The 27,822-nt window shown below is 35.9% G+C and overlaps 1 protein-coding gene across 1 annotated transcript; it reads right to left on the bottom strand.

The window, feature by feature from the left end:
- Window positions 1–27,822, bottom strand: TRIP11 (thyroid hormone receptor interactor 11). The gene is made up of 20 exons (XM_040068818.2): window positions 27,631–27,822; window positions 25,066–25,142; window positions 24,017–24,127; window positions 22,677–22,952; window positions 21,823–21,891; window positions 20,974–21,139; window positions 18,769–19,131; window positions 18,043–18,083; window positions 16,862–17,065; window positions 12,814–15,843; window positions 12,482–12,622; window positions 12,081–12,274; window positions 10,965–11,128; window positions 10,542–10,645; window positions 10,205–10,304; window positions 6,483–6,564; window positions 5,596–5,710; window positions 4,817–4,939; window positions 3,423–3,570; window positions 1–2,101 (listed from the first exon to the last, which is right to left on the bottom strand). Exons 1-20 carry the CDS (start codon window positions 27,767–27,769, stop codon window positions 1,893–1,895), a joined length of 5,856 nt encoding a protein of 1,951 aa, XP_039924752.1. The 5' UTR covers window positions 27,770–27,822; the 3' UTR covers window positions 1–1,892.

The following is a 27,822-nucleotide window of genomic DNA, read 5'->3' as shown; positions in this document are numbered from 1 at the left end:
TGGTCTTACTATGTTTTCTTTATTGGCATTTAGAAAGCTTCCTGGAAGAGAAATGTGTACATATTAAGTTCTCTGCAGTAACGAAGAAAAAAATGCATAAAAAAAGTTAAGAACTGCTCTGTTAGTATCTTCAGAGAACAGCGAGCAGCATGACTCCATTTGTAATTTACAACACGTAAGTCACATAATTTTTTAAAACTAAACATTTTCTTCTGCTTTGGCTCACCAGAAGGTAATTTTATTGCAAAGCAACTATATATCATTTAAGCAGACATGACTACAAGACCAAGAGAGATTGCACAGAAGCCATCTGATTTCACTTTTCTTTATAATTGCTATAGAGAAAAAAAAGGTAGCTGTTCCAGTCCAGTTTAAATGAAGATGTACATTTTAAGTACCTAACTGCAATATTCTCAGCTGAGGTAATCTGAGATTCTCATTACATTTATTACATAACACAGAATTTACTTTGGTAAATATGTGGCTGCTATCTTTTCAGAAATCAAACGGCCAAACTGTCCATAATGGGATAAAAATATTAAAATCAAAATCCAATATGGTAGGTCAATCCAGTGATGAATATACCAAGTCTTTCATGAAATACTACTATACTGGAGAAAAGGGTTTCAAACAGCTCTTAAGATAAGTACAGTAATTAAAAAAACCTTTGCTAGGTTTCAAGGCAACAAAAGAAATTAACTATTTGACCTCTATATAAATAAATGCAAAGATTTCTTGCATTATTTTGGTTGATTCTGTACAAGTTCAGGAATTAATTTTATTTAAATATAACTCTTACATCAATTTCATCTAGGACCTTAATGAAAATGAAGACGATTGACAGTTCTAATATAGAACTTCCACAACAGTTATCTTAACACTGACTTAACAAGGAGAGGCATATAAAAGAATTTAGAAATTACACATTTTAAACTGAAGATGTTTATCTCAGATTCACCACGAGGATGACTCTTACTCTTTAGTATGCAACTTCATTCTTTATCTGCTGAACAAAGTGTACAAGTTATCACAGCAAAATTTACAGAATAATTGACTTTGGCCTTAGTTGTGCAAAGACCTATTTACACACTTGAGATAAGCAAGCACCTTCCTCCCTTTTAATTCTATATATGTGTTCAAGCTTCAAGTCTATATTTGGATCTACAAAATCTTGCAAGATAAAAAGTATCTCAAATATACACCTTGGACCATTAGAGCACAGTGTCTTTATACGTGCAAATGTATAATTTGCTAAATTACCCACTCTTCACATGGATGTGAAGCCTCACTTCCACAGTTAACTCCTTGGTGCTGATGGGTTTGAGTGCTGAAAACAGCTGTTAGTCTGTCTGGGGGTATATCAAATCGCTGTGCAAAGAGATCAATGTGCCTCAAATTGCCCCCAAATGCAATCAAACTTGTAAATAAGAGATACATGTCCAAAAGTACATTAAATAAACACCATTAACTGGGTGGTTAATGTATTTTTTTTTAGGTCTGGTTCTTGAAGGCAAATGGCAGATCATTTTAATGGAAAAACAGATCTCAACACCAAAGAGTTAATGCTGTCTATGCATATCTGAAACAACCTAGTATACCTAAGATTTAAAATTCCTTTGTCTTAGTGACAATCTAGCAACAAGATAGATTTTTTCTTCAGTTAAATATTTAACCCACACCCAAAATGAATGCCTGCTATACAGAAGGCAATCATTCATTTCACCATTAGAATTCCCAAAGCACTGATAAGTTTGTAAGTACAAGAAAAGCAAAGTACAATTGCAATCAAATACATAACTTTTTACAGAAGGCCTCATTGTGGTAAACTATATACAACATAGTGTTCTCATTTTCCTTAAAGTGCTACCATCATCATACTGATACAAGACCATCTATTGTTTTAGGAGGTCTTTTAATACAGCACCAGCGCTGGCATCAGGGGACACTGGCAGTGGTGTAAAAGTAGGCAATGCATCAGAAATAGGTTTCATAAGCAGATGTCCAGAACTAGTAGCTGGTGTTATGAGAGGCACCGCTGCAGATCGAGGTGCTAAAAATGGATTTGCATCTGGTCTTCTACCCATTCCCGCGACTGGAGAATCTGGAACATAAAAAACCCCAAACTAACAGTGAAAACACTTTGTTAAAAAGCATTCCTAAATCCATCCAATTTTTCAGCATTTGTTCAGAGAGATATTCTAAAATTGCCTATTACTTCTGCAACATGTAAGTCCTTGAAAATCTCCTAGCCATAGACTGTAGACACCCTCAAAGACTTTTACTGTCTCTGATTATTCTCATAGAACCATAGAATCGCTTAGGTTGGGCAAGACTCTTAAAATCAAGTCCAGCTGTTAACCCAGCAATGCCAAGTCCGCCATCAGTATTCTCAAGCTCTACCCAAAAAAATGTGCACATCTGACAGGCAACATGAACACCCTTTGCAGATGAAATAAAAATCCGCAATGCAGACATGAAGTATCTGTGCAGAGGTGTAAGGGCCCTGGCACATGCACTACAATGCAGAGCACAGGAAGGTTTCCCAACACGTGGCACAGCTTCCCCAGGGTCAGCCCTAAGAAAACCCCCATAAATAAACAGCACTTTGTAACATCCAACCACTTCAGGTGAATTGAAAGAGGGTTTTTTAGCATCTCTATCTCTGTACATACTTATAATATGTAGGGGTTTGCTGTTTGGGGTTTTTTTATTTTCTTTTGATTTTACATCTAAGTTTCAATCCAAATAAACTTCTGCAAACCAGCAGGCCTATATTAAGGTGAGGGCTTAAACACATGTAAAAAAATTAAGAACAAATTGGACCAGCTAAATTGAAGATTTGAATCTTAAATTACTTAAGACCAAAGTACATTAATTTAACATGCATAATATAAGCTAAACTGTTCTCTATCTTAGAAAAATCAAAGTCAACACTCTTGCAGAGCTTACAAAAATTTCATACCTGGCCATACACTTAACTGATTTTATTTTGGTCCTCTCTGAGCATCCAGGTTCTACACACCTGAGAGACACTGCAAAGTTGTATTACTTGCATTCTTCACTCACTTCAACACAAGCTGATCCACAGGGATGCTGAAAATCAGCACTGGGTTCACTGCTACACCATACAGAGTTGTCTACACAGCAACTGTTTGGCTCTAACAGGTGCTGTTAAATCCTTCCCATATTAAAGGGAATTTGGTCCCTCTAATCTTCTGTATTGAGGGTTTAGAAAGTGAAGTACAGAAGCAGTGGGAAGAAGAGATTGGAGAAGCATTAAAAAAAAAAAAAAAGACAAAGTAGGACATGGTTGGGTAGAAGAAATCAAGTTCATAATTTACAAGTGAGGAAGCACAGAATCATTAAAATCCTCTTGAAAATTCTACCCTTAGTTACGTTCTTTGTAAAGATTCAAATGTTACCTTGCATTTGACTGTTGGGTGGAGTACTGCTAGTTTTACCAGTTCCTGCTGCACCTAAAGTTTTCATGTGATGAACAGAGAGCTTGGGTGGCGGAAGGCTTGGGCAAGATTCCGTTTCAAGGAATTTCACGAACAATTCTGAAAAAGACTGTAAGAAGCTACTAGTTATATATTTCACTGATGCTCTGGTGTAAAGCACTAAGTCAAAAATACATATATACGTAAAACAAAAAGCTGTCAACAGCCTGCGATCAATTTTGTACTTGTACTTAGTAATAAGCAGTTCTCAGTGAGTGATAATGAAATGTATTTTCAAAAGACACTCTTTGTTGTTGTCTCACTAAGAGCATTTATATAAAATTGATAAACTCTAAAAGTAACACATGTACTCCTACCATGGTTCCATTTGGATTCAAGCCACTTATTTCAAGAATTCCATGCTATTACTAACATCACAGTATTTCCTTAGTCTTTGCTCAACCAATCTCTCCTCTAGAAACACACAGAACCCAATCTTTTCTCTTAAAGCCCATGTATGTATTTCATAAAGAATCTCAAATAAAGGAAGCATGGAATGATTAAGCTGTTGGTAGCATGAAAATATAAAATTTGGCTTATTAAAGCCTGTACTATTCACACAAAAGCATTATTTTTTCTCTTTTACTTCTATAGTTAATCAGACCACAGTCCTTTAGTGGCCTATGTGCCTGCACTATTTTAGGGGGAAAAACCCAATCCCTACATTTCAAGATGATTTCTGCTTAACTGAGCACAAAACCAGTCAATCCAAAAACCCCAATCCCTCAGTGCTAGGTCCTTGAGTACATTATTTACTGGCCTGCAAAACGGGAAGTTCCACAGATAAACTGCTCCCATGGATCATGCTATGAGATTTGTTGCTTTACAGTACTTGAAAACTTAAAATATCAGTTTTATATGCTGTACATGAAAGGCACTAGCTGCAGCAGCTGAAAAAGCTTTTCAATTTAAATTTAAAGGACATATGGGAACACAGTCATCGAAATACAATATCATGGTTTTCTACACTGTTGTGTATTATGGAATTCCATAGTCTCACATATATTTAACTTCCAGCATTCCACAGTTTGCAAGATGAAGTCCATACTGTAAGAAGAGTTATGCCAGGAACCAGTGGAACAGTAATTGTCTTCTGCATTAGCCCAAGACTAATCACTGTATAGTCTTCAATGTCTAAATATTTCCTTAGTGCAAGAAAAAACCTCTTGCCAAAGCAGGACAATTGCACAAAACAATTAATGCAAGATACAGCAGCATCAGTAAATGAAGCTCAATATACTGATGAGCTAACATGATTAATATGCAGCTTCCCTGTTTTTCCACTCAAACCAAGAGGATGAATGAGTAATTCTTACACTATTAAAAATGTTCTGATGAGTTGGTCTCAAAGGTGTGGTAGGAACACTCTTTGACCCTGCTCCTCCACCAAGCCAGCCAGTCACCCATCTTGTAACTCCTCTTTGCTCTTCAGATAATAACTAGAGAAATATTTAACGAAAACAAAGTTAGAAACAACAACAATAAAGCAGCACATGAAAGAAAGTGAATAAATACGAGCTGCAATGCAACATAACAATGTGGAACTCTTAGAGATAAATAAAAATTTTTATTATAGTCAAAATCATATCCTCTACCTGCCAAAGATTAGCAGTCTAAAAACCTAGCTCTTTATTTTAAAACATAAGCCTCACATTTTTCACAACAACTACTGGTACATACATAACAGGCTTATTTTTCTGTAACTGATATATTGCAGCTACCCTACACAACAGCCCCAAGTTAAATCCTTTCCTTTTCTGCATTAGTATTCCTCGGCAAAATCAAATCTACCCTATTAAAACAATGTTATCTAAAGATTAAGATCATCATATAAAAAACATAAAAAAGTCCCAAATTGAAAAAAAGGTGAGATGAAAGATGAAAAAACACATTTTCCCTACAAAATGAACAGGGGCAGTTACATTTAGTCTGGTAGCAAGCCATTCTATTTTCAGGTAAGGCTACTGAAAAAAAAAAGGAAAACAAGGAACAAAAAAGAAAAGAAAAAGAAAATACAAAAAAAAAAAAGAGAAAAAAAAGAAGGAAAAAAAGGAAAAAAAGAAAAAAAAGCGCCTAGTTTTCGGCAGAGTATTACCTGATCAAGTTCCTCCTTTTTCAGTCCCAAGATACTTCCCATTAACCTTAACACTTCAAGACGTTTATTTTTTGGAGTATGAAAATGTCCAATAAAGAGATTTCTCATCAACAGTCTGCAGAACAAAAGAAGGTATTTATACAAGTTGCTATTGTGTAACAGCTGGTACCATAATATTGATGCATTTATTCCTCATACTCTTGCCTAATTTACAGTAATATAAATAAACACATCAAATACAAATAACTAAAAGGTACCTCACCAGTTTCCTCTTTCTCTAAGTTATTACATTTCTTACACATTATGGCTTTGGACAATATTACCAATATTGTATGCAGTAAGGTGAAACTGGATGTAACATGAGCAAATATGGATGTACATACTACAGTCAGGGAAAATGTTTGTTCTAAGTTCTTCATTCAGGAGAGCATTTAAAAAGAAAGCTCTGTGTAGTCCCAAACCAAGATGTAATGAAGGGGACAGGGGAGCCCATCTGCCTATCCCTGTTTCAGTTCTGTTGGGTAGAGAAGGAAAAAAAAAGGACCAAGGAAGAGATTTACAGGACATCCAGGTGATGCAGACATGTGAAAAGGCTTGCTGTTCACACCTTGAACTTCATAAAATATGTTTATTAAGAACTCTTATCTCCATTTGCAGAGCTCATGCTACAGAAGTGCACTTCTACTTTAGAAGCACATCAGTGAGCCAAAGTCAATCAAAATGACTATTTATAACCATCAAGCACCTGAAAAATGTCAAAATAATAGTGTAATTACAAGACAACATACCAAAGTACAGTCCTGTACTACTCTTGCAACTGTGTCACATCTGTACATCAAGAGGAATAAACCCAAAAACTGAGACCAAATTTTTCATTAAAGACTTACTTGTCAACTTTTCCTTCTGTGCTGTTCATAAGGTTCATTAATTTATTTTGTACATCTTCTAACATTTCTCTTCTGATCTCACCTAAAAATGTAATATGTTATATATGAATATGTAAAATGGTCTTTTGTCACAGCAAAAGAAACAAAAATCAATTTTTTGAAATATTGTTGCAAAATTTATTGATAACACACACCTTCATAAATATTGCTATGGTGCTTTTAAATAAAAACCAAAACCGTAAAACCAATGTTATTTTTTCATAAAAAGGCATCAACTTAGTAAGACATTGTTATTCAAAACCACAAGCTGAAATTGCAGGAATGATACTCAAAGCTGAAGTACAGGAACACACATTAAATAAATCCATTGCAGAAGGTGTGATGAACTGTTCTTTTCTATCTAAATAATACAGATCTGGAAAAAAACTTCAGCAAGGTCTGTAGTCCTGTAGTGACAATCTTTTTCACAATGACCAAGCTCCATGCTGGCATCAGGTCTTTTTGATTCTGCCCTTAACCTCCAGTATTTCCCAAGCCCAGGTATTCTGTGTACCCTACTATCAGGCTGCTACAGCCTTTGAAGCATCAAGGAGTTCTCAAGTTTCCTAGATGAATTACTGGCTAACAGAGCAACATCAGGAGCTTGTTGAGGGTCTGTACTCCTTGGACCTTTCCCACTCCTGTGACTGATGCAGGCTCTGGAAACAGCATGCTGGGACATACTAATGCATTGTAGAAACAGTGTTGTGCTTCATAATTCAGTATGCTGGCAAGAGAGACAGACAAGCAAGATTACCCATACTTTTGGGAACAAAAACGTGAATGGAAGAGATGAAATGCCACAGCTACCATGCACCAAAAACAAGAGAAAAATGGCAAACCCTTCAGTCAGGCATCATGGCCTGCAAGCTGAATAAATAGGCCAGAAATATAAGTCAACGAACGTGAGGTGGCCTAAGCCATAAAGAACGCAAAAGCGTAATTTCTCACCAAACTGGGGCTCTGCAAGATACTGCCTCTGAAGCCTAATAAAAGTACAATTAAGCCTTATTTACACACAAAAATTTGACAAATATACCATAACATGGACTGTTCATGTGAAGACCAACTCTACCCCACAGACAAAAGCAGACAGGATGAACTTTTTTTCCCCCCCTCTCTCTCTTTGAGGTTTAATGCTTACTTCTAAATCCTTTGGAAAAACTGCTGATCAACTTAGTTTTTAACGATTTTTGGGCTCACTAATTAAAAATGCTTCATTAAGAAGCCACAAAAGATACGCTTTCGTTTTATCTATCTCATAGTTAATTTCTAAAAAGCCTCAACATCTTTGTAAAAAGAATGACTTTTATGAATTTTTACAACTTTCAAATAATGGTGGTGCATGGAAAGGATTCTGCTCATTTCCACAACTGTCAATCTTTAATAAGCGCATGCCACAACTATGTTGACAAAACATGGTTCTCAACTAACACTAATAACTCCATGAGAATTCACGAAGAGATTTTGGATATGTACACATCAAAGAGCCAGTCTCTGAAACGGATACAACCTAATATACCCTGTTCAAATACTCCACATCTTTATACAAACATTTTACTTCACAAATATGAATTTTAAGGAGTACAGAATAGAACAAACTAATGTCATGCTGGGAAAGTTCTTATTCAAGGAACACATAGAGTAAGCTCCTCATTCAAATCAAGCTAAAAACTAAAGCAAAACATGTATTATACAAAAATATCTCTTGTAACAACTACATCCATATGCATCAAAATCCATTCCAATGATGTGACTGCTCTTCAGCACTCCTCTCTTAACACACCAGAGTGAGGCACAGGAGAATTAATCCATGGTTTCAAGGTTTAATTTTGTAAATATGGTTAAATATGACACCAATACTTGAAGGAAAACATAGGCAAAATAATTATTGAATGATACAGGACATACACAGGTGAGTTATTTGGATGTACACAGAACAGAAGGAAATAGAGTTATACTTCCAATGCCACAAAAAAATAAACAAGCAGCATTTGAAAACAAATTTCAATTACATTTCACACTATGGCTATTTCTCTACAAAGCAAGACAATTGTGAATTGATTTTTCAATTTTTATTCACTTCATTTATTCCTTTATGATGGCTGTCAAAACAAAAGTATTAATAATTTAAATGAAAAAAAGATTTTTTATCAAAGAGGATAAACCTTTCAGGACCCCATCACAGCTATATTCCATCCACAGTGACTATGCAACTTTATCACAAAACATATTTTTTAAATGGAACATTTCCCTCTAAAATAGAATCCTACAGCTGAAAAGGACTTAAGCACGTACTTTGGGTGTATGAAAAGTAACAAAAAGGTCCTGAGCCAAAATTCAGCATGGACTGCTGTAAACCAGACATTTACAGTCTCTAATAATTTGTTAACCATTTATGGCAGAAAACTCCATCTGGTACATCTTATACTTTTCCATTAAAATCACTTCTCCTGCCAAAAAAATCTATAAAGAAATCCTTCAAAAGATTTGGCTAACAAAACTGTGTCTGGGAATGTATTTGGCCAATTTGCAATAAGACATTTTATGTTTTCTTGTATAAATAGAGAATATGGAGCGATATTTTTTCCTATAAAAATCATGATTTATTTTACAACAACATTAAAGTGCTGTTTCCTTTATGCAACAATTCCATTTCAATTTTTTTATCAAGTAAATTGCGTGCCAATACAACATTGCTTGATACTCAGTTTTCTCTCGAAGTTTAAACCCCTCCTGCTTTCTTATGCAAGGGTTTAATATCAAAATTTAAACAGTAATGAAGAACTTCCAGTTTAAGAGTGCAGTATTTGCCTATGCCAAAGTTAATTTCAATCCAGGGCGTTTGTGAACTTTTGCTATGAATGTCTGTAGTGAGACATAGATATACAGATCGGTCAGTTCAAAAATCAGTAGTTGTACTTTATGCAGCAGTTTGAAATTTAATTTAGCTTGTAAAATTCATAAGTGAACTCAGGGAGCACCTCTATGGATGCCCACCTGAATGCGAATTTGCACTTAGAGAGAACTAAATTTAAGTAAGTACACGTTCAAATATGTAGCAAGAAAGTAATAACTTTTTTGTAGAGTGCTTGCTGGAATTTTTTAGACTTTCAAATGATACCTCACACCACCTATCTGTCATAAGCAAGAATGCTTCAAGAAAACTTCACTTATTACAAGAGTAAGACTGATGACCATTTAAAAAGGAATAGCAATAATTTGTTGCAGATATTCAAAGCATGAGTTACCACTGCATCCATTCAAGATGGCAGTCACATCCGTTCAAGAGCTGCCGCCTCTACATCTCTTACCAATTCACACCTTTACCTCACTCTACTCCTGTATCTATGTCAAATATGGTAGCTACTTTGGATAATCTGACAACATTTGGTATTTCACCAACTTTTACGACACTTATAGAGCTAAATCAAGTGTCTTGGCATTTACAGGGAAAACCCCCCAAAACCCAAAAAACTTCTACAGCGCTTTCTTTTGAGAAAGATCCCTAACAGAAGGCAAACATATTTTTTCATATTTGCTTTATAAACAAGGAAGTCCTCAGAATGTGGCACAGAATTAGTCTCTCATAGGATATGAATTCTGGTGAGTTTCTAGGAATACAACATTGTCTCCTCAGCTGCTTGAAATATTTTAAGCAGAAATGAAAAAAATGTAGTTACCTTCTTTCTTAAGCTCTTCAATCTGCTCCTCTTTGATGTCAAGCTGCTCAGTAAGCCTGGATGCTGCATCCAAGGCAGCATTTGCCTCTTCTAAACTCACCTAAATAGAGGGTAGGAAAAGGACAAAAAGAGAAGCAGGGAGATCACTATCACAATTGCCCTAATACCACACACATCAGACATTACAGCTGAAGAGACAGCAATCGTTTGTTCTTTCCGATAACTGGACTGTAAACACCCTCAGAAAACAGATGGTCAACAGAAGAATGCTACTTTGCCTGCTCAGTGAAGAAATACAATTTAGTTTCACAAGGTTCAATTTCATTATTCAGCCCACCTGCAGTGATGCAGCTTTTTCTTCCAGGTTTTCTGCTTTCCTTTTCCATTCTGCACTCTGCTTTTGGTGTCTCTCCAGCTCTGCTGAATACATAGCTTTTTCCTCTAAAGGATTAAGAGACAAAACAAAACTACCTTAATTTACAACATGTAACTCTTCTAGGGATATGCAACTGCAAAACCTCAGCATTATCATATCTGGTCCTCATGAGGTAGAGGTAGAATTCAAACTTCATAAATGCAGTATTGATCAACACATTCACAGAACTGGTTTTTAAAGTTTTTTAACAGACAACAGATTCTGAAGTTCATGCTATTAAAAGGGAAGCAAGGTAACTAATACTTCAAAAGCACCAAAATAAGGTAACTATTCCAGTTTGCAAAATACTTGTTGCAATCTTTGCTATTTCTTGACTAGCCTTACCCTGTTGGAACTGCTCTAGTACCATCTGCAGGTTGGCCAGAGACAGTGCATATTGCTTCACTTGGTCCTGGGAGATGGTCAGCTGCAGCATGGTTTCATCTCTCTGCTTGGAAACTAGGTTTAACTGCTCTTGCAAAGATTCGACTTGCAGACTAGCCTGATGACTTAATGAAAACAAGACACATTACTTAAGTAACAGAAGTTATCACAGAGAAAATTACATCCCAGCAAAAGACAGCTTAGCAAAAATTTTTCAGCTCAATTTACAAAAATTATGGCATTTTTCCCCGATTCCTCTTTAAAAACTAACAAAACATAAAAAGAGATTTTAAAGAAGTCTGGAAATAATTTTTTTATGACCAAAGAAAAAAAATGCCAGTTAACGTATTTTGTTTGAAATGCACTAGAAAAAAAAATCCTAGTTTTTGTTCATTATTATAACAGCATCTTTACAAAAAAAAATCCGTACCTTCCTAATTGTCTGCTTCAACTCCTATGAATCAGTAGGTCTCTCTACCAGTTTTTACTTCTAAATCCAGTTTCCAAGAACTCAGTATATCTTGCTACTTACTGATGATTGAATGCTCCATTTAATTTCCCATTGTGCAAAAATATTTCAGCCACCCAGATTCTGGTACCCACGAGAAATTCAATGCATCTTGCTCTATACGTTTGCACTAAGAAGAAGGATGTTCTCAGCAGTATATACCTTCCATGGTATAAGGCCCAAAGTAAGAATGTGTATGTGTCTCGAAAGCAGTTCAAAAGGCATGACAGTCACATCTGTGTATTGAAGTGTATAAAATAAGACCCTTTCAAATTGAATGAAGGCTTGACTTGAAAGTAAGTCACTCTTCTTTAACATGCAACTAAATTGATGGGTGAAGGATTTTTTTTCTAGTTCGAAGCACTGTTGAGGATAGTTGTTACTAAAAGGAGAAATACATTAAATTCTCAACAGTAGCCAAGTATATTTCAAATCACCCTCTTTATTCTGAGTAACATAAGTTTGTATCTTTTCATTTTCTCAAGTGCTTAGTATGATTCAGGCTAGCAGCTCAGTATAATAGATGCATCAACACCAGTTTTAATTAACAGTGATATTTAAAAGAGTACCTGGCATTCTCCACTGCAGTAGATGAGGATGCAAGCTTTTCTTCCAAAATTAAAACCTTTTTTCTTAGCTTGACCTCTCTGTCTTCTGCAGCTAAAGCTTCTCTGGTGTAAGAGTCTTCCATTTCTAAAAGGTGATTCCGCAACCTCTCCAGTTCCTGATTTAGGCGCTGCTCCTTCTCATGCAAATGCTGTACCTGTGTAGAACATACCTTAAATTGCTTGGACTATCACTTCTTATTAAAAAAAATGAAGCAAATGTAACACATGCCACATTGCAAGTGTGTTAATTTGAAGTGCTTTAAACAAGTGATTGCTACTAAAATAATCCAAAAATATTACTGATGCAATTTCTTATTCTTTTTTTCATTTATTTCTTGCAACTAGAAATTATTTGGCGGTACCTCACTCTGCAGGGCACTGCTCTCCATTTGCTTCTGTTTGAGTGCTACCATGACCTGGTCTCTCTCTTGCTGAAAAGTAACAGCCTTTTCCTGCATTGATTTAACTTCATTTAAGAGCTGATTCAATTCTCCCGTCTTGCCCTGTTGAAGACATAACCCAACAATTTTACCAGAGGCACAGTCTTTGCCAGGAAGAGTGTAAAGATACTACAGATCTAACAAGGAAAAAGGCAGGACATTTATGGCCTGGCAACACAGAAAAACATCCAGGAAGAGTGTTATTTTGAACTTGTCTAGTTTGAAGAGACAGTCACAAGTATGATCGTACATACCTGTTCTTTGTCTTTCAACAGCTTCTCAAAAGCAAGAGCTTTTTCCTTCATGGAGTGAGACTCAAACTCTTTCTCTTTCAGCATCATTGAAAACTGCATATTAGTCTCCTGAAGTGCACGGAATTCTGTTTCTTTTTCCCTGCACCTTGCAACTATTTTCTCATTTTCTTCTTTCAGTTTTCGAATATCCATTTCTAAAATTAAATTTCTTTCTTTTAGATTAGTTACAGCTTGCTTTAAAAGCTCATTTTCATTCTCTTTATTACTAAGATTTTCACTCACAGAAAGTAACTGATCACTTTTAGATTTAATTAATATATCTTTTTCCCTAAGTGACTTCTGTAACACGTCATGTTTTTCTTTGATCTGCCTCATCTCTGATTCAGTCCCTTCTTGACTCTTTCTTTCAATCTCTGATGCTGTAGCAACAGAATCAGATAATCGCTGATTGTTTTCCTGAAGAATCCTAATAGTTGAATCTTTTTCTTGTAACTTTTTTTTCAGTTGTTCCAACTCATTTTGAAGGAGTTTACACTCCTCACTGAGTGCTTCAGGAGGACTGTATTGAACACCTGAAAGCTGTGAAACGGCGGAAGCTGTTGCCACAGATGGTGTTACCAAATCCAGTTTACTCAGGAGGAGATCCTTAGTGTTATAAAGCTGTCCTATGCTGTGTTGAACTTGCGCTAATTCCTGACTAAAACTTTTCAGCTTTTTCTCATTCTGTTCATAACTCTGAATCAAGCCATTATAATCTACCTGCAGCCTTGAAGTACTATCGCTTTCAACTGAAATTTGTGCTTGCAGCTTGTGTAACTCTTCTTGGAGGTGAGCTGACTCGTGCTGCATGTTCTGGACCGTGGTTATTACTTGTTGCTTCCACTCCTCCATTTTCTTTACTTGCTGTTTTAGTTTATCACGTTCTTGCAGGAGTTCCTCAAACTGGTTACTGTTCACACCCCCTGCCCCATTATCAGCACCTGTACTGGATGTCTGCAAGACAGTCAATAAGGTTTGGCATTTTTGACTTAGGGCATCTATCTCAATGTCTTTTTCTCGAATGATACGGGATAAATTCTGAATAGTTTCTCTAGACATGTCTTGACTGCTGTTTTCAGATCTACTGGATAACCTTCGGTTCTCCTCTTGCAACCTCACCAAAGCTGCTTCTTTAGCAGCGACCATGTCCATGATATTACGATACTCTGTTTTTAACTGACTGTTTTCCCTTGTCTTTTCACTTAGAACTGCTAGTACTTGTTCTCTTTCCAGAGCATAAGCTTGCAGCTGCTGCTGAAGGGAAAGAACATCCTGCCTGTAGGAAGCTGAGGAAACTCTAGCATTAAGAGCTTGTATTTCTAAATCCTTCTCTTGAATGATGCGAGTAAGTTTACCAACTTCATCTTTAGACAACTGATCAATTTGCTGACTTAGAGAAACATTCTTTTCATTTAACAGCTTAATTTCCATCTCCCTTTCTTTGATACCTTTCACCAGTCTTTCAATTTCAGCTTTAGATAAGTCATGTTTTTCATTTCCATTTTCTCCATTAAGAGTCTGAACTTTGGTTTCCCGGAAAAGATCAGAAGAATCAGTCTGAATAATCTGTCTCTCTTTGTGCAACTGAGTTTTAATTTGTTCAATTGTTTTCTGCAAATTCTTGATTTCCTCATCTTTCTCTAAAAAGAGTCTTTCATGTGTGACATTCATTTGCTCACACTGAAATTTGGACTCGTCTATTTCCTTTCGCTGCTCCTGCAGTGACTGCTGAAGTTTCACTGTTGCTTGATTCTGATCTTCTATTGTTTTTTTGTGAACTTTTATTTCTTCTTCAAGATTATTCTTTATCACTTTTAACTGTGTTACCTCACTTTCGAGTTCAATAATAATATCTAAAGTTTTAGGTTCAACCATAGGTGTAGATCTACTCTGCTGATCCTTAAGGCGTTCAATTTCTTCTTTCAAATGATTATTTTCTTCTTTCATGACTGCAAGACTTCTGTCTTTTTCCTCCAGGTTCTGTTTTAAGAGATCCTGCTTTTTTGAAACTTTCATATATTCCTCAAGTTCCTGCTTAACCTGTAAGGCTTGATTTTTGTATTTTTCAATGAATACCTCTTTCTCTTTTATGAGATCTGTCAACTGCTTTTGTCCTCCTAAGCTTGTAGTCAACATCTCTTTTGTTTCTTGATGGTCAATTTCCATCTGCTCAATAGTCCTTTTAAGCTCAGCAATCTTGAAGTCTTTCTCTTGATGAAGCTTAACCAGGCGCTGGTGTTCAAGCTGCAATGCAGTGGTATCCATACTACGTGCTTTTGATAACTCCTCAATAGTCTGCTTATAATTGTGTGCTTGCTCCAAGAGCCTCCTCTCTGTCTCATTTAATTCACTCTCCAACTGTCTTTTTTCCATTTTCAAAGCCTCCACAACAGTGTCTTTTTCCAAATAAACTTTCTTTTTCTCAGAAATAGCATCATTTAACTCCTGTTTTAGTTCTTCAATGGCGGCTATTAGCTTTCCATTTTCTGTTCTGAGATTAGACAGAGATTTCTGTAGATCTTCATTTATTTGTTTATTTTCTGAAACATCATTCTGTAGTTTTGCAATTTCTACTTCTCTTTCTTTCAGAAGCAGATCTTGACAAGCGTAGTTAGATTCCTCATTACTTTTTTCGGTTAACTTGCTCAAGGATACACGAAGTTCCCCCTCTCTTTCTTTTAGTCTCTCTTGTAACTCTCCAATTTCTTTTTTACTATGCAAATTACAGTCCTGGGCTTTCCTTAATTGTTCCTGAAGATCTTTAATATGATCTTGTAGCTGCTGCTTAGTTATATGCAGATCATTAAGTGCATATGAACAGTGGCTTAGTTTTTCTTTCTGACTATCCAACTCTTTAATAGTTTTCATTTTCTCAGTTTCTAATTCTGATACTTTTTTTCTTTCACAATCTATGTCAAGTTTCAGCTGTTTGATGATACTATCAGTTTCTGTGTGTTGCTTCGACAGCTGCTCTTTCAGTGTAATCACATGCTGGAAATGAATACAAACCAGAATTCATTAGGGTAGTAAAAACATGGATGAACTACGCATTTAGTTCACTTTTATCCTCTAAACAATAAAAAAAATGGAGGGGAAGGGTTTCTTAGTCACCAACATAAGTTGGCAAGTAGGATCAACTAGTCAATGCTAAATTCATTAAAACCAAATATCAAATAACGACAGATTACATTTCACTACAAAAAAAACAAACAACAAAACACCATCCCTAAAACAACCTTGGCTACCTAAATGAAGAAATAATAATAATAAAAAAAACCACTTAAAAAAAAGAACTCTCAGAGTTTGTCAAGACATCTGGAATTCAGCAATCATCCCTTGCTTTAAAAAGGGGTGGCATTACACTGAAATTATCTGTACATTCTAATTTCAACTTTTTGAAAGTTCAGCATACTTATTTGGATTCATGTCCTAGGTGATTCATTGGTAAATCAGTAATTGAAAACATATGGCTTGCAACTCAAATTCACAGGTCAAATATATGGGAACTGTGACAAAAAAGGTATAATTTAATTCTGATTATATATAATTGGTGACTTTTTTACTCCACGAATACTCATAAAGAACTTGCAATAAAGTAACTTAAATATTCAACATAATTAAAAATTATAAAAGTTTCAAAAATCATTGTAATGTATACTGTCATAAGACAGACCAGAATATTACCAGGATAAATTTCATCAAAAATGTTCCAATGAAAAATCAGGGACTATTTAACCGGACTTTGTAAAGTAACATCTCTTATGGACAGCTGACACGCTGTATTACTTCTTTGTCTGTAATAAGCAGGTTTTACTTGCATATCTGAATTTCACATTGAGATGGTAGATATAGAGAAATACTGGCCCCAAGTATTTGCTTCTAGGCCTCAAAAGGTAACTTGTATTTCCCTACTATCTATGTTCAAAGGTCAACCTAAAAGACAAACACACATGCACAGAATTCTAAACATTTATTCAGCAGTTCAATAATTAGTTGTAGTATTTATTACCTGAGTAGCTTCTTGATTCTGCTTGTCTAGTTCTTCCAACTCTGCTATTAATGTTTCTCTTTCAGCAACACTTTCATCTAATTCATGTTCTTTCCTTTCCAAATCTTGTCTTAACTGATTTATTTCTGAATTCTGATCCTCTGCATTCGAAGAAAGAATATTCTCATGTTTATGTTGTGCACTTGTCAGTTCCTTCTCAAGTCCCTCAAAATAAAAAAAATAATATAAATATCAGACTTTATCTTGCTGAAATTATGTTAGAATCTCTAAGCCTACGTGAATAACAGCCCAGTTAAAAATTCTTTGCTGTGAAGTATTTCTCTCTACCATTCATACATACACATTTATTTCTTCATCACTTGGTTTAGGAGTGCAGTTTATAAACTTCTGCACAAAAAGCCATGGTATGGTAAGAAGTTATATCCACCTCTGAGGTATGGATTGACAGCTGGAATAAACTATTTTAACTGCAAGAGCCACCCTAAACACAGGCTAAACACAGGCTGCATGGTGAGACAGGAAGTTTTAATCAAGGGAATCTAAATAACATCATTATGAAAAGCGCTACGGGAAGTCTTGAATGCATGCAAAAAATAGAAAAACTCAGTTGAAAAATACTACTGGATACAATGTAAAATAAACCAAATCTTTCAAGGCTGAGAGTTTACAAACTCTCAAGAGTTTACAGATGACAGCAATGCCAAAAAATAAAGGTGTGTTATGTTCCACTACTTCACTTCATCAGTAAGATGGAATGCAGTATTATTATGAATACTACAAGGAAGAGAAATATTTCATGGCTGATAAGTTTGGTAAGTGCCAAAACTGAAACATGTTAAGGCAGAAGAGAAAAATGACGTATTTTTACAGAATGTAGTACTAGTACTTTAAAAATGTAGGTTATAGCTTTCCAGGTAACAATGAGATAGGTGGAACTTGAACGGTTTTCCTAATAGAATGCTCTGTGGAGTTTCACAAGTAAAAATGTATTGTTTCTATAAATTCCATGTATAATTACAGAAGTAAACTACAATTATTTTCTTTTACATTATAATTTTCTGCAGAAATGCAAATGTTAAAAAAAATCCCAAACGACAAAACAACAAGCTACCAAACCCTGTTTTCCATCAGTTACTGTTGTTATGAACTTCTTTGTTGGCTTAATCTAGAAATTGCTTTACCTGATTTAAACTGGAAAGTCTTGCTATTTCATTTTCTGCTTCTATAAAGGAAAATTAAATCAAATAGACAAATTACTACTTTTCAAACAACAATAAAACGAAACCATTCTCCCACCTTGCCCAAATAGAACTCTGCTGCTCAGAAGAGAATAGTTTCACAGCATTTTGTGATGACAGACATCAGCGCCATAAAAGATTCAAACATACCATAAGTCACCTCCTCAAAGCAGAGTCTTACTTTCACAACGGATCCCACATTAGCGGGATATTGGTACTAGAGTTTATCAGTTATGAAATATTAAAATATTTTCGACCTACAGATGTTTCTTAAACAGGTATGTTAGTGTTTCCTTAAAGAGAAGACACTAGCAACTGAGTACCTTTATATGCATACACAAAAATGTACTTTTGGAATTTAAACAAGCAACTTCTATTGAGGCTTACTTACTTTTAAAGAAAAAAACCAAACCCTACCAAACAGTTGGCAGACATGATTACTTCCTTAATCAGAAACCCCTATAATGGCCACACTAGTCCTAACAACATTCTCTCTTCTGTTTCACCTTACTTCAACGGACAATGCTTTTCTAAAACAGCAATACTTTAAAGGTAAATAGTTTCATATTCAGTTTTAAATTAATAAAATAAATCTTGAGTTTTAAAAGTGAAAACCTGTGAAAATATACTAAAAATAAAGAATTAAAAAAAAAATCATAGCCTTAGTACCTAACAATGCTTGCTGTAGGCTGACAACATCTTGTGGTATTGATGCCTTTGACTGCAGCTGCTTCTCTTCTTTCAGGACAGCATCTTCCTCTGCCACAGACCTTCGAAGGTCATTAAAGTCAGATTTAAGCTTTTCATAATTTTGTGCCATTTGGATTTTTTCTTGCTTTGCAAATTCTTGCTCTTTCAGAAGATTTTTGTTTTCTGCTTTGGCAGAAGACAATTCGTGATTTAATTTTCTTATTTCATCCTCTAGGTCCTTTACAACCTGCAACTCTTCCACCTGTCCTTCATCTAGACTCTGAGCTCTTTTCTTCTGCTCAGTAATTTTAGAGTCATCCATGGCATCAGTGCTCACACCATCTAAAAGACAAAAGAGATTATTTGCAATATTAACCAAACCCATCACTCTAGATCTTTTATTTCTATTCTTTCACCTCTTCTCCTGACAGAGGGAGACAGACTAAAACAAAGACATGGTCATCATCAACAGAAAGCTTGGTTCAATAGGTTTAACATTTGAAGATGTGCTATACATACTACATTAACTATGACAGGTAGCTTCTGAATACTTTCACATGCCTGGCTCTAAATAATTTTAAATGATAAGTGTTGCAAGACATACTTTGTTTGCAATTTAATTAGAATATACTTGATCTCCACCTCTCTTGGTGAGGAGATGACAATCTAATTTATCAGAACTTGGAACCTCTCAGTTTTCTAAGAAAAAATTATCAAACCCCATCTAATTCAGACTGATGCAAAATCCATTTATAATTTAATTACATTTCAAAGGTTTGCCAAATGGTTGTTATAGGGAACAATTTGCTCCAAATAATTTGCTAAATGATGCACAAAGGTTTTCAACTAAAGAAAAACATTTTTCATAATTAACCTTTTTACAGATCCATTGTACTGTCATATGATACTGACATTTATATTTCTGTACAATCTTCCATAATTTCCAAGTAAGTTAGAGAGTACAAAAAGGCATCATCAGAAGAGTGTAGGGAAAAAAAAAAGTTAATTGAAGGAACACTACTTGTGAATTCTCTTCTGTATCAGATTAAACGCTTGACCCTGCCCTACTCCCTGTTATGTTGTCAGACAGAATGAACAAAATAAAAATATAAAATACTCTAGTTCTTCAAAAGCCACTAGCAATATTTATTTTGCAGATAAGCAGTAACGTAAAAGATAAGGGACTTCTGCCTTCAACTTCCTTAAATTAGTCCTGATGGTGGTATGCTTAACAGGTATCTAATTTTAAGAAATAAACTCCCTATCAGTACTACCTTTGTAGGTAGAGAGAAGCTGTGAAAAAACTTCCCTTCTTTCCAAGAAGGTAATAGATTCCTCATTCCAAAAGGAGAGTATATACTCTTGAGAAGTCCAAGTTTTACCAGGTAAATATAGAGGTTTACAGGCAAAGCTTATGTATTTGTGCAAAGAAGCCTCTTGAGGAAACCTGACACGACTGTTTTTAGGGAGCATGAAATATTTACAAGGCAATAAAAAGTTATTTGTGGGAACTACTGATCATCTGCATTGTAGTTATGCCACAAACTAAGGTGTGGTCCTTATGGCAATCACAGAACCACAGCATAGTTTGGGTTGGAAGGGCTTTTAGAACATCTAGTTTCAATAATCTGCATCATCATGGGCAGGGATGCCACTCACTAGATCAGGTTGCTCAAGGTCCTATTCAATCTGGCCACAAACATTTCCAGAAACGGGGCATCCACAACTTCTCTGGGCAACCTGTTACAGTGTCTCACCACCCAATCTTTGAGCTTTTGTCAAGTAACCCAATTGGCACACAGTACTTCTCACAAAAGTTATTTTTTGCCCTGTTACTTTCTTATCCTCAGTTTGGTATGTCTTATCCTTACCTGTATTCAGTGTAAGTTAAAAAACCAACCCAGAAAGTGCATAATTCAGAGCACAACCATTGGTATGAATAGAAAATGACCCTCCTGACTGATATATACCACAGAGGAAATGCTATCATTCCAGTGTTCAAGCCAACCAGAGTGAATAAAAGATATGGGACACATGTCTTAAACATGAAGCTGAACTGAAACTGAAATTCAAATTCTAAACATCATATATTTGATATCTATTGTACTGCTACATGCATATTCAGCATCTTAATCAAAATTCACTCTACATAAAATAAAACAGAAAGCATGTGGTAACAGAGACCTTTCTGTAACCGATTCTCAAGTTCTTCAATTCGCTCTTCATATTCAAGCATCTCCTCTCGGTGTCGGCGACTTATTTCTCCTAACTTCTGTCTGTGGGCATCCTGCAATACTGACAGTTCATGTTGATGTTCGTCTATTTCTTGGCTTAATTTCTGTTTGAGCTCCTAAAATATGGTTAGAGAAACAAAATGGCAAAATACAGCACAGTATCTTTTTAGGAAAGAAATAACATAATACAAAAGAAAGAAAAAAAGTTTTCCCCAGTCCAATGAAAGGATTTATTGAAGGATTTCTCACAGAATTTTCTTGATTTTTGTTGACTGATTGTTTTTTAAACATGTGGAAAGAAATTCCTTTAAAAGATATGTTTACACAAATAGTATGCTCTACATAACAGCAAATATTAAACCAATGTAAAGCAATTACAAGTCTTACATACCAAGTGAATACACTAGGATGCATTTCTTGTAACTTTCTAGGATGATATGTAAAATCTGTATTTTGCATATTTAACCAAAAAAGGAAACATGCATCTGAGAAGGAAGGAATTGTTCTGTGGATCTAAAATACAGTCTCATAACTCATCAACAGCTTCACAAAGTGATGTGCCCTCATAAGTAATACTAATGTCACTGTTTTGAGCTAACATACTGTAATTATCAAATCAAATAGACATCCTTTCTCAGAGTAACTGTTTCTAAATATTGTATTGCTGACTGAAGTGTTGCTATGCTACTACATGCACCTGTGCATTTTAAATAATGTGGTAGTTAAAAATATTTAAGTCATGTGACCACATGCAAAACCATAAAGAGTAAAGCATGAGAAGACCCGTTTGTCATCTTACCTTAACAAGATTTTGTAGTTTGCATATTTCACTTTGTTCAGCATCATCTGTGCCTTGCACTTTGGAAGACTGAAAAAACCCAAACCACATAGCCATATAAAAACTATGATAGATACATGTATTTTTTATCTAAGTGGCTCCTTTATTGATATTCAAAAGTAGAGAACAGCAAAGCTAACACGAAGCAAACTAAAAATCCACTGCAATTTTGATTATTAAAAAAAAAAAAAAAAAAAGGAAACATTTTAATTTTTCATGGATTTTTATTATTGCATTACCACATTTAATGGGTAGAAGTTTGGAGTGGGGGTATTATTGCTCATAGTAAGACAACAGAGTTGCTTAGTTTTGAGTATTTTCACATGGGAAAAGCATACCTCCGAAATCAGGCTACACCTTGAAAAATAGTAACCCATGTCAGCAGCAGCTTGAAAGATTATATTCTTTTTGTCTCAACAGATCATGAATTATAACTGACATATCAAGGACTAGGAGAAGAGAAAGTATAAAAAGCATGCAAGTATCCAACCATTACTTTGAACAGTACTGTGCTATCAATAAAAAGCAGTATTGTAGCCAGGAGGAAGTATTTTTTTAAAAGGCTGAATGAAAACAAAACCCTGAAATAGCGTTTCAGGTGACTCTTCACAAAATCTTTTACCTAACTTGAAAAATGATGCATAAAAGCATCACAAAAAAGCATTTGGAAGTTAGTCACGTGACAGCACAAAAGGTTACAGCTTTTCCATTGGAATATGACACTTTCAAGTTTTTTTCCAAAGATCCACCAAATGCAATGAAAACAATAATTTGGAGGGGAGAGGGAAGGATAGGGTAGAAGAGAAACCACTCACCACTGCAATCTGCTTCCAGTGGTCAACCTCCGATTCAAGCCTGGAAACTTCATTGGACAATCTGTTTATTTCTTGTTGTGACCAGATTATATCTCCAAAATCCATGTCATCTCCTTCAAAACCCAAGGAATGTCTGACCTCGGGAACATAGGAGGTTGAGGCAGTGGCTGCTGGCAGAACACCAGCTCCCAACTGAGCAGTCTGAGCAGCTGTCTGTACTTTCTGCAGTTGCTCCTGTAGTGCATTCTGTCTGGCTTTTAGATGGCTAATTTCCACCTGTATATACAAAATAAAATGCATTGTTTGAATAAGAAGAATATCAAAATATACTCTACCCTTTGTGACCTTATGAAATGTGAACTAAACAACACCCCCAGCACAAATAACTGATCACTTCCACTAAAAAAAGAAAAAGCTCCAAACATTCTCATAATAGAGAAAAACCCCCCACCCTTAAATCAAGCGTTATAAAGTACCTCACACAAAGACATGGCAAGCCAAGGTACACAAGCAGTACAGCCATATCCAGGCTAACTGGTTATACAAAAAATGTAAATATAAAAGAAGTAATTCAGATAGGAAAGTTAAGCAATTTATGATGTTTTTCCAGTTATTTTTATTACATTTGAGTTCTTTTATGCTTTAATGTAGTGAAAATTTACTCATTTGCAATAAAGGGAAATTAGCTGCACGTAATTTTCTTGTAACAACTCTGCCATTGCATTTACCAAGCAGAATTTTATACATCTCATAGTTCTCCTTCCTATAGTTCCCCCAAGAATGTGGGAATACATCAGAAATAAAACTCCCTTTTGTGTAACTTTCAGCATGCTGGCAACTTTCTTAATTTAGGTCTGTGAAATCTCATGTTATACAGTAGGCTATAAAGCTGATGCTTCCATCACAAAGGGAGATTTCAGAAATTTTGAAAGCCAGCTCTGTTGTCTTTAACTGTGTATGTTAAGATAGAAATAATGATATCTAAAGACAAAATAATTGCTTCGAATGGGAGTTGGTTCCTGTTGCCTTCTTTAAAAGTAACTGAATCAGAAATACAAACCAGTAGAGAATCTGTTCTCACAGTGATCCCAGAAACAACAGAAATTCTGACAGCTGCATGACATTCCCAGAGTGTTTTCTCTCAACTATCTCCTGGCAGCTTGACTTACATAATATGATTCAATGAAATATGTCTTAGTCTACATTAACAAACCAAGAAACCATAGCTATGAGCAGTGTTTCCACTGGAAGAGAACAGACACTATAACAAAGGCATTAAACAGTACAACAGGTAAGTTTATTGGACATACTTACTGAAGAGCTTTTACTCTGTGTCCTACCTCTTTCTGTTGAAGCTGATTCCGGTACTCAACAGACAACTGCTTTATTTGCAGCTCTGCTGCTTCATGCTTTTCTTCTAAGTCACTACAGACTTTTTTCAGTCTATCATTCTAGCAAAAATGAGAAATGAACGTTGGTAAACTCAGAACAGTCCTTAAGGAATCTGAAAAGCATAAAGCTACTGGACAGCAAAGAAGTTAAATTGTACAGATTTCTCATGTGATTTCATTCAAAACACAGAGCAACAGTGAGGGCCCAAAATCACGGTTATGTCCAAACTTTCCATTTTTATATGGCGTAGACTTCAGCTCACTTTCAGAAAAAGGTTTGTGACGACCAGAGATAAATGCCAAGAATTAAAAAACTCAGGGCTGAATCACATCTTAGCAAGATCCATGGGCAGGATTTAAGACCAGCCACAAAGCACAAATTGGAGCTAATATCCGGTGTTTTCTCTCTGACCTCAGCCAAGAGCAGATGGCAAGAAACTAAGAACAGGACAAGCAGGAACAGTTATGTCCCCAAAACAGTATATTAACTTCACAATGCTCTTGAGGCCTGAAGGCATACATGAGGGTTGCTTATTTAGAGACATAAATAAAGTCACAAGACCAACAAGTCCTTTATAAGAGCACAGAAAGTCACTTTCCATGAGGGTACATGAAATTTGTAAGTGGTTTTGGAGGAGCACAAGCAGCCTATGTCAGAATGACCAAAGAGTAGGAAAACAGAGAGAGAGCAGAACAGGGAAAAAACCACTCTTTTCAGAGCCAAGCCTACTGCTGCAGTCCAAGTCCACCTGATAGGGCACGAACAGTCACAGTTAGCAAAAGATGAAAATTTGCAGCACATGCATACACCAATAAACATGTGTGTCCCTAATTGTGATGGCATTTTGACACAAAATCAAAGTCGCATTCTAACACCACTGTCACCCTTGTTTCTGGATTTACCCAGGTGCAAACAAGTTCAGTGCAATATTTCAACTTTGTACAAACCAAATCCTATCCATTGCTTTTAATTACAATAATGAGCTGAAATTTCTTACTTCAAGCTTTTGTGCTGCATTAATACTTTCTATTTCTCTGAGTCTAGAATTGGATACATGGAGTTCTGTCGCTGCATCTGAAAGAAAGTGAAAGTTTTCATTTTAATTACAATCCTTTCAATCTGTTAAGACCAGTTATTAATACATATCTTACTTCAGACTGCTTTAACATCCATTCCTAGGTAAATATCAAAAGCTGCTTTTATCAGAACACTGTAAAAATTATTTTTCAGGCAGCCTTTCTACATCTAATTTAGTTCACTCATATTTAAATCAAATCAAAACCCATGGATTTAAGCTTTAAAGTAAGGGAGGTAAAAATGTTTTACTTGACTATTTTGTGTCCCTGAATCTGTTTCTCATTTCAGACTTGCTCCTGACCGAAGAGATGTGTTTCTCTGTAATGCCATGCAAAGTTTCAAAACAAATATTAATTCCATTAAATACACATAACAGTGACTGAATTTTCAAAATAAGAAACAAACCACCCACACCCAACAAAACCCATATAACAAAACATCAACCCCACAAGGCTCACTGTCTCTAAAAAGGTGATACATCTATCATCTCAGTTTATCCAACAGAAAAAGCATGTCATTCCAGATACATTTTAATGAACAATCATCCTCAAACTGGCTATGTTTACCTCTCCTATGTCCCAACTTTAATGGACAGAAACACCAAATTTCCTTTTACCAATGAAAAATCAACTATAAAGCAACCTTGACAATACTTCAAAATTTGAAATAAGTACAGTTTCCAAGTAAATACTATATATTTCATAATTTCCCATGTGCTGTTTAAAACTGAGACAGCTCAAGCACTGCAGAGGGAACAAATTACACAAGAAAACTGTGAAATGGAAGATGTGCAAGTCCATAATCCAGAAAAAACTGATGGGAGTCAAAACACTGAATGTATGGGATAATATTAAAACCACTAGGAAACTTTCACCAATTATGAAATTAAAAAAACCCCAAACTGTAAGGAAGTACTTGAAAAGTGTTGTTTAGGCCACATAGTATTTAAAGATCTTTACAGAAGAGTACTTGGATGCCTCTAGATTTTTTTACACCCCGGAGTCTAGTCACCCATATACAAATGTACCACCCAGAAATTTTTAGGAAACTGAAATTGTTCACAGCAGTATCCAGCAATGAAGTACAACTGAAAGTAACTACAAAACATCAGTACATCCCTCTTGCACAAACTCACGAACAAATGTGTGAGTTCACAATTTATCTTTCAAAAAAGCAAAACAAACACCCTAGATGACTACACCGCTCAGGAATATAAAATAACTTTTCAAACTAAAAGTACCACAGATTTTGAAATTTAAAACACTTCTAAGCAAGTCTTTCAGAAAAAAAAGAGAAAAAAAAAAATCTCAGTTGTGAGAACCTCTCTCGTGGGAGCACTTTACCTGTGCACCAAACAGGCCATCCATATGAGACCCATTATATCAGCTTGCCAACAAGGTTTATACACCTTATGTTTCTATAATATTCTTTCACAATGCTTCATACATGAGAGATTGTAAACACAGTAGAATTGCTTAATCTCACATTTAAGATGACTGTTCAGATGTCTTAGCTGTTATTTGTGGTTTCTGTTCTTAACACTGTTTTGAGAAAGCTTACTTTTAAAATAATTTATAGTTACAAAATGGTAAACAATACCAGGGATATTAATCAATTGATACTTATTACCACATTGTATAACTGCTTTAACTAAAGCTTTTTTCAAAAATTTGCAACCAAAAGCCATTATTAAAAATATGAAGAAAACATTATATTCTAAAATAGAATTACTATTGGTTTATAGAATATCTTACTCTGATGCCCTAATGACTGGGGTTTTTTTTTTTTTTTTTTTGTTTTGTTTTGTTTTGTTTTGTTTTGTTTTATTTTGTTTTTCCCTTGCTGTTTTAAAGATAAATCGTTCTAGCCTCTAATCCTTATAAAGCAAGAGCCATGTTCTCCTACTTGGCTATAGGGGAATTGTAGAATTCGACAGGTTTCTCCGGGCATAACTGAAATATAAACAAAAAATTACAAACATTGAACCTTTGCCTGTGTGACACGTCAGACTTAGATCACACCAGTGGCAAAACAACCTCTGTACTACAACTCTGCAATTTTATGGAACCGGTGTAAAAGCAGCTAATTAACTGAGGGTTTAGATAAACTAAGCAAACAGAAAGGAAAAAAGAGTGTCGCTTGAGTGCTGTCATTCCGGAGCAACATAACACTTCACGAAATTCAGAAACCTCTGAATAATAAGCCTAAAACAGGTTCATATCTACTATTAGAGCCTGAGAATATATTCGTGTATTCTCCAGATCCTGAGATCACAAGAGCGGAATAAAAACAAAAACAAAGGCAGCGAAGCCAGCAGCATTCGCGAAAGGCACCGAGCAGCGACAGCTCCTTCCCGGCCCGTGCGGGCAGCTCAGGCCCCGCCGCCGTCGCTCCGGAGGGGACCGGCGGCCGGAGGAAGAAGAGGAAGAAGACAAGAGGAGGAAGAGCTCCCTCGCCCAACCAGGCCCGTCCCGAGCCCCCTTACCGCCCACTTCCTCCGCTCCTTCCAGAAGGATGTCCTTGGTGAAGCTGGAGATCTGCCCGGTGAGCGAGGACAGGCTGTCGCCCACCTGCCCCAGGGACTGGCCCAGCCCCGAGCCCAGCCCGCCCAGCCACGACGCCATCGCGGCTCGGAGTGCTCCGGGCCTCGCTCGGCCCCGCCGGGCGGCCTCTGCAG

The sequence above is a fragment of the Hirundo rustica genome, chromosome 6 (assembly GCF_015227805.2).
Source record: "Hirundo rustica isolate bHirRus1 chromosome 6, bHirRus1.pri.v3, whole genome shotgun sequence".
Lineage (NCBI taxonomy): Eukaryota > Metazoa > Chordata > Aves > Passeriformes > Hirundinidae > Hirundo > Hirundo rustica.
This window is presented reverse-complemented; position numbering and strand designations above follow the sequence as displayed.

Bases quoted from the DNA above. Each gene is read 5' to 3' on its own strand.
- TRIP11 (XM_040068818.2), bottom strand. From the start codon at position 27,769: ATGGCGTCGTGGCTGGGCGGGCTGGGCTCGGGGCTGGGCCAGTCCCTG. The intron at 10,305-10,541 runs GTGGGCTGAATA...CCCTCTATTTAG, and splicing joins AAAAAGCTGCATCACTGCAG to GTGAGTTTAGAAGAGGCAAA. The intron at 2,102-3,422 runs GTAACATTTGAA...TTTATGTTCCAG, and splicing joins ACCCAACAGTCAAATGCAAG to ATTCTCCAGTCGCGGGAATG.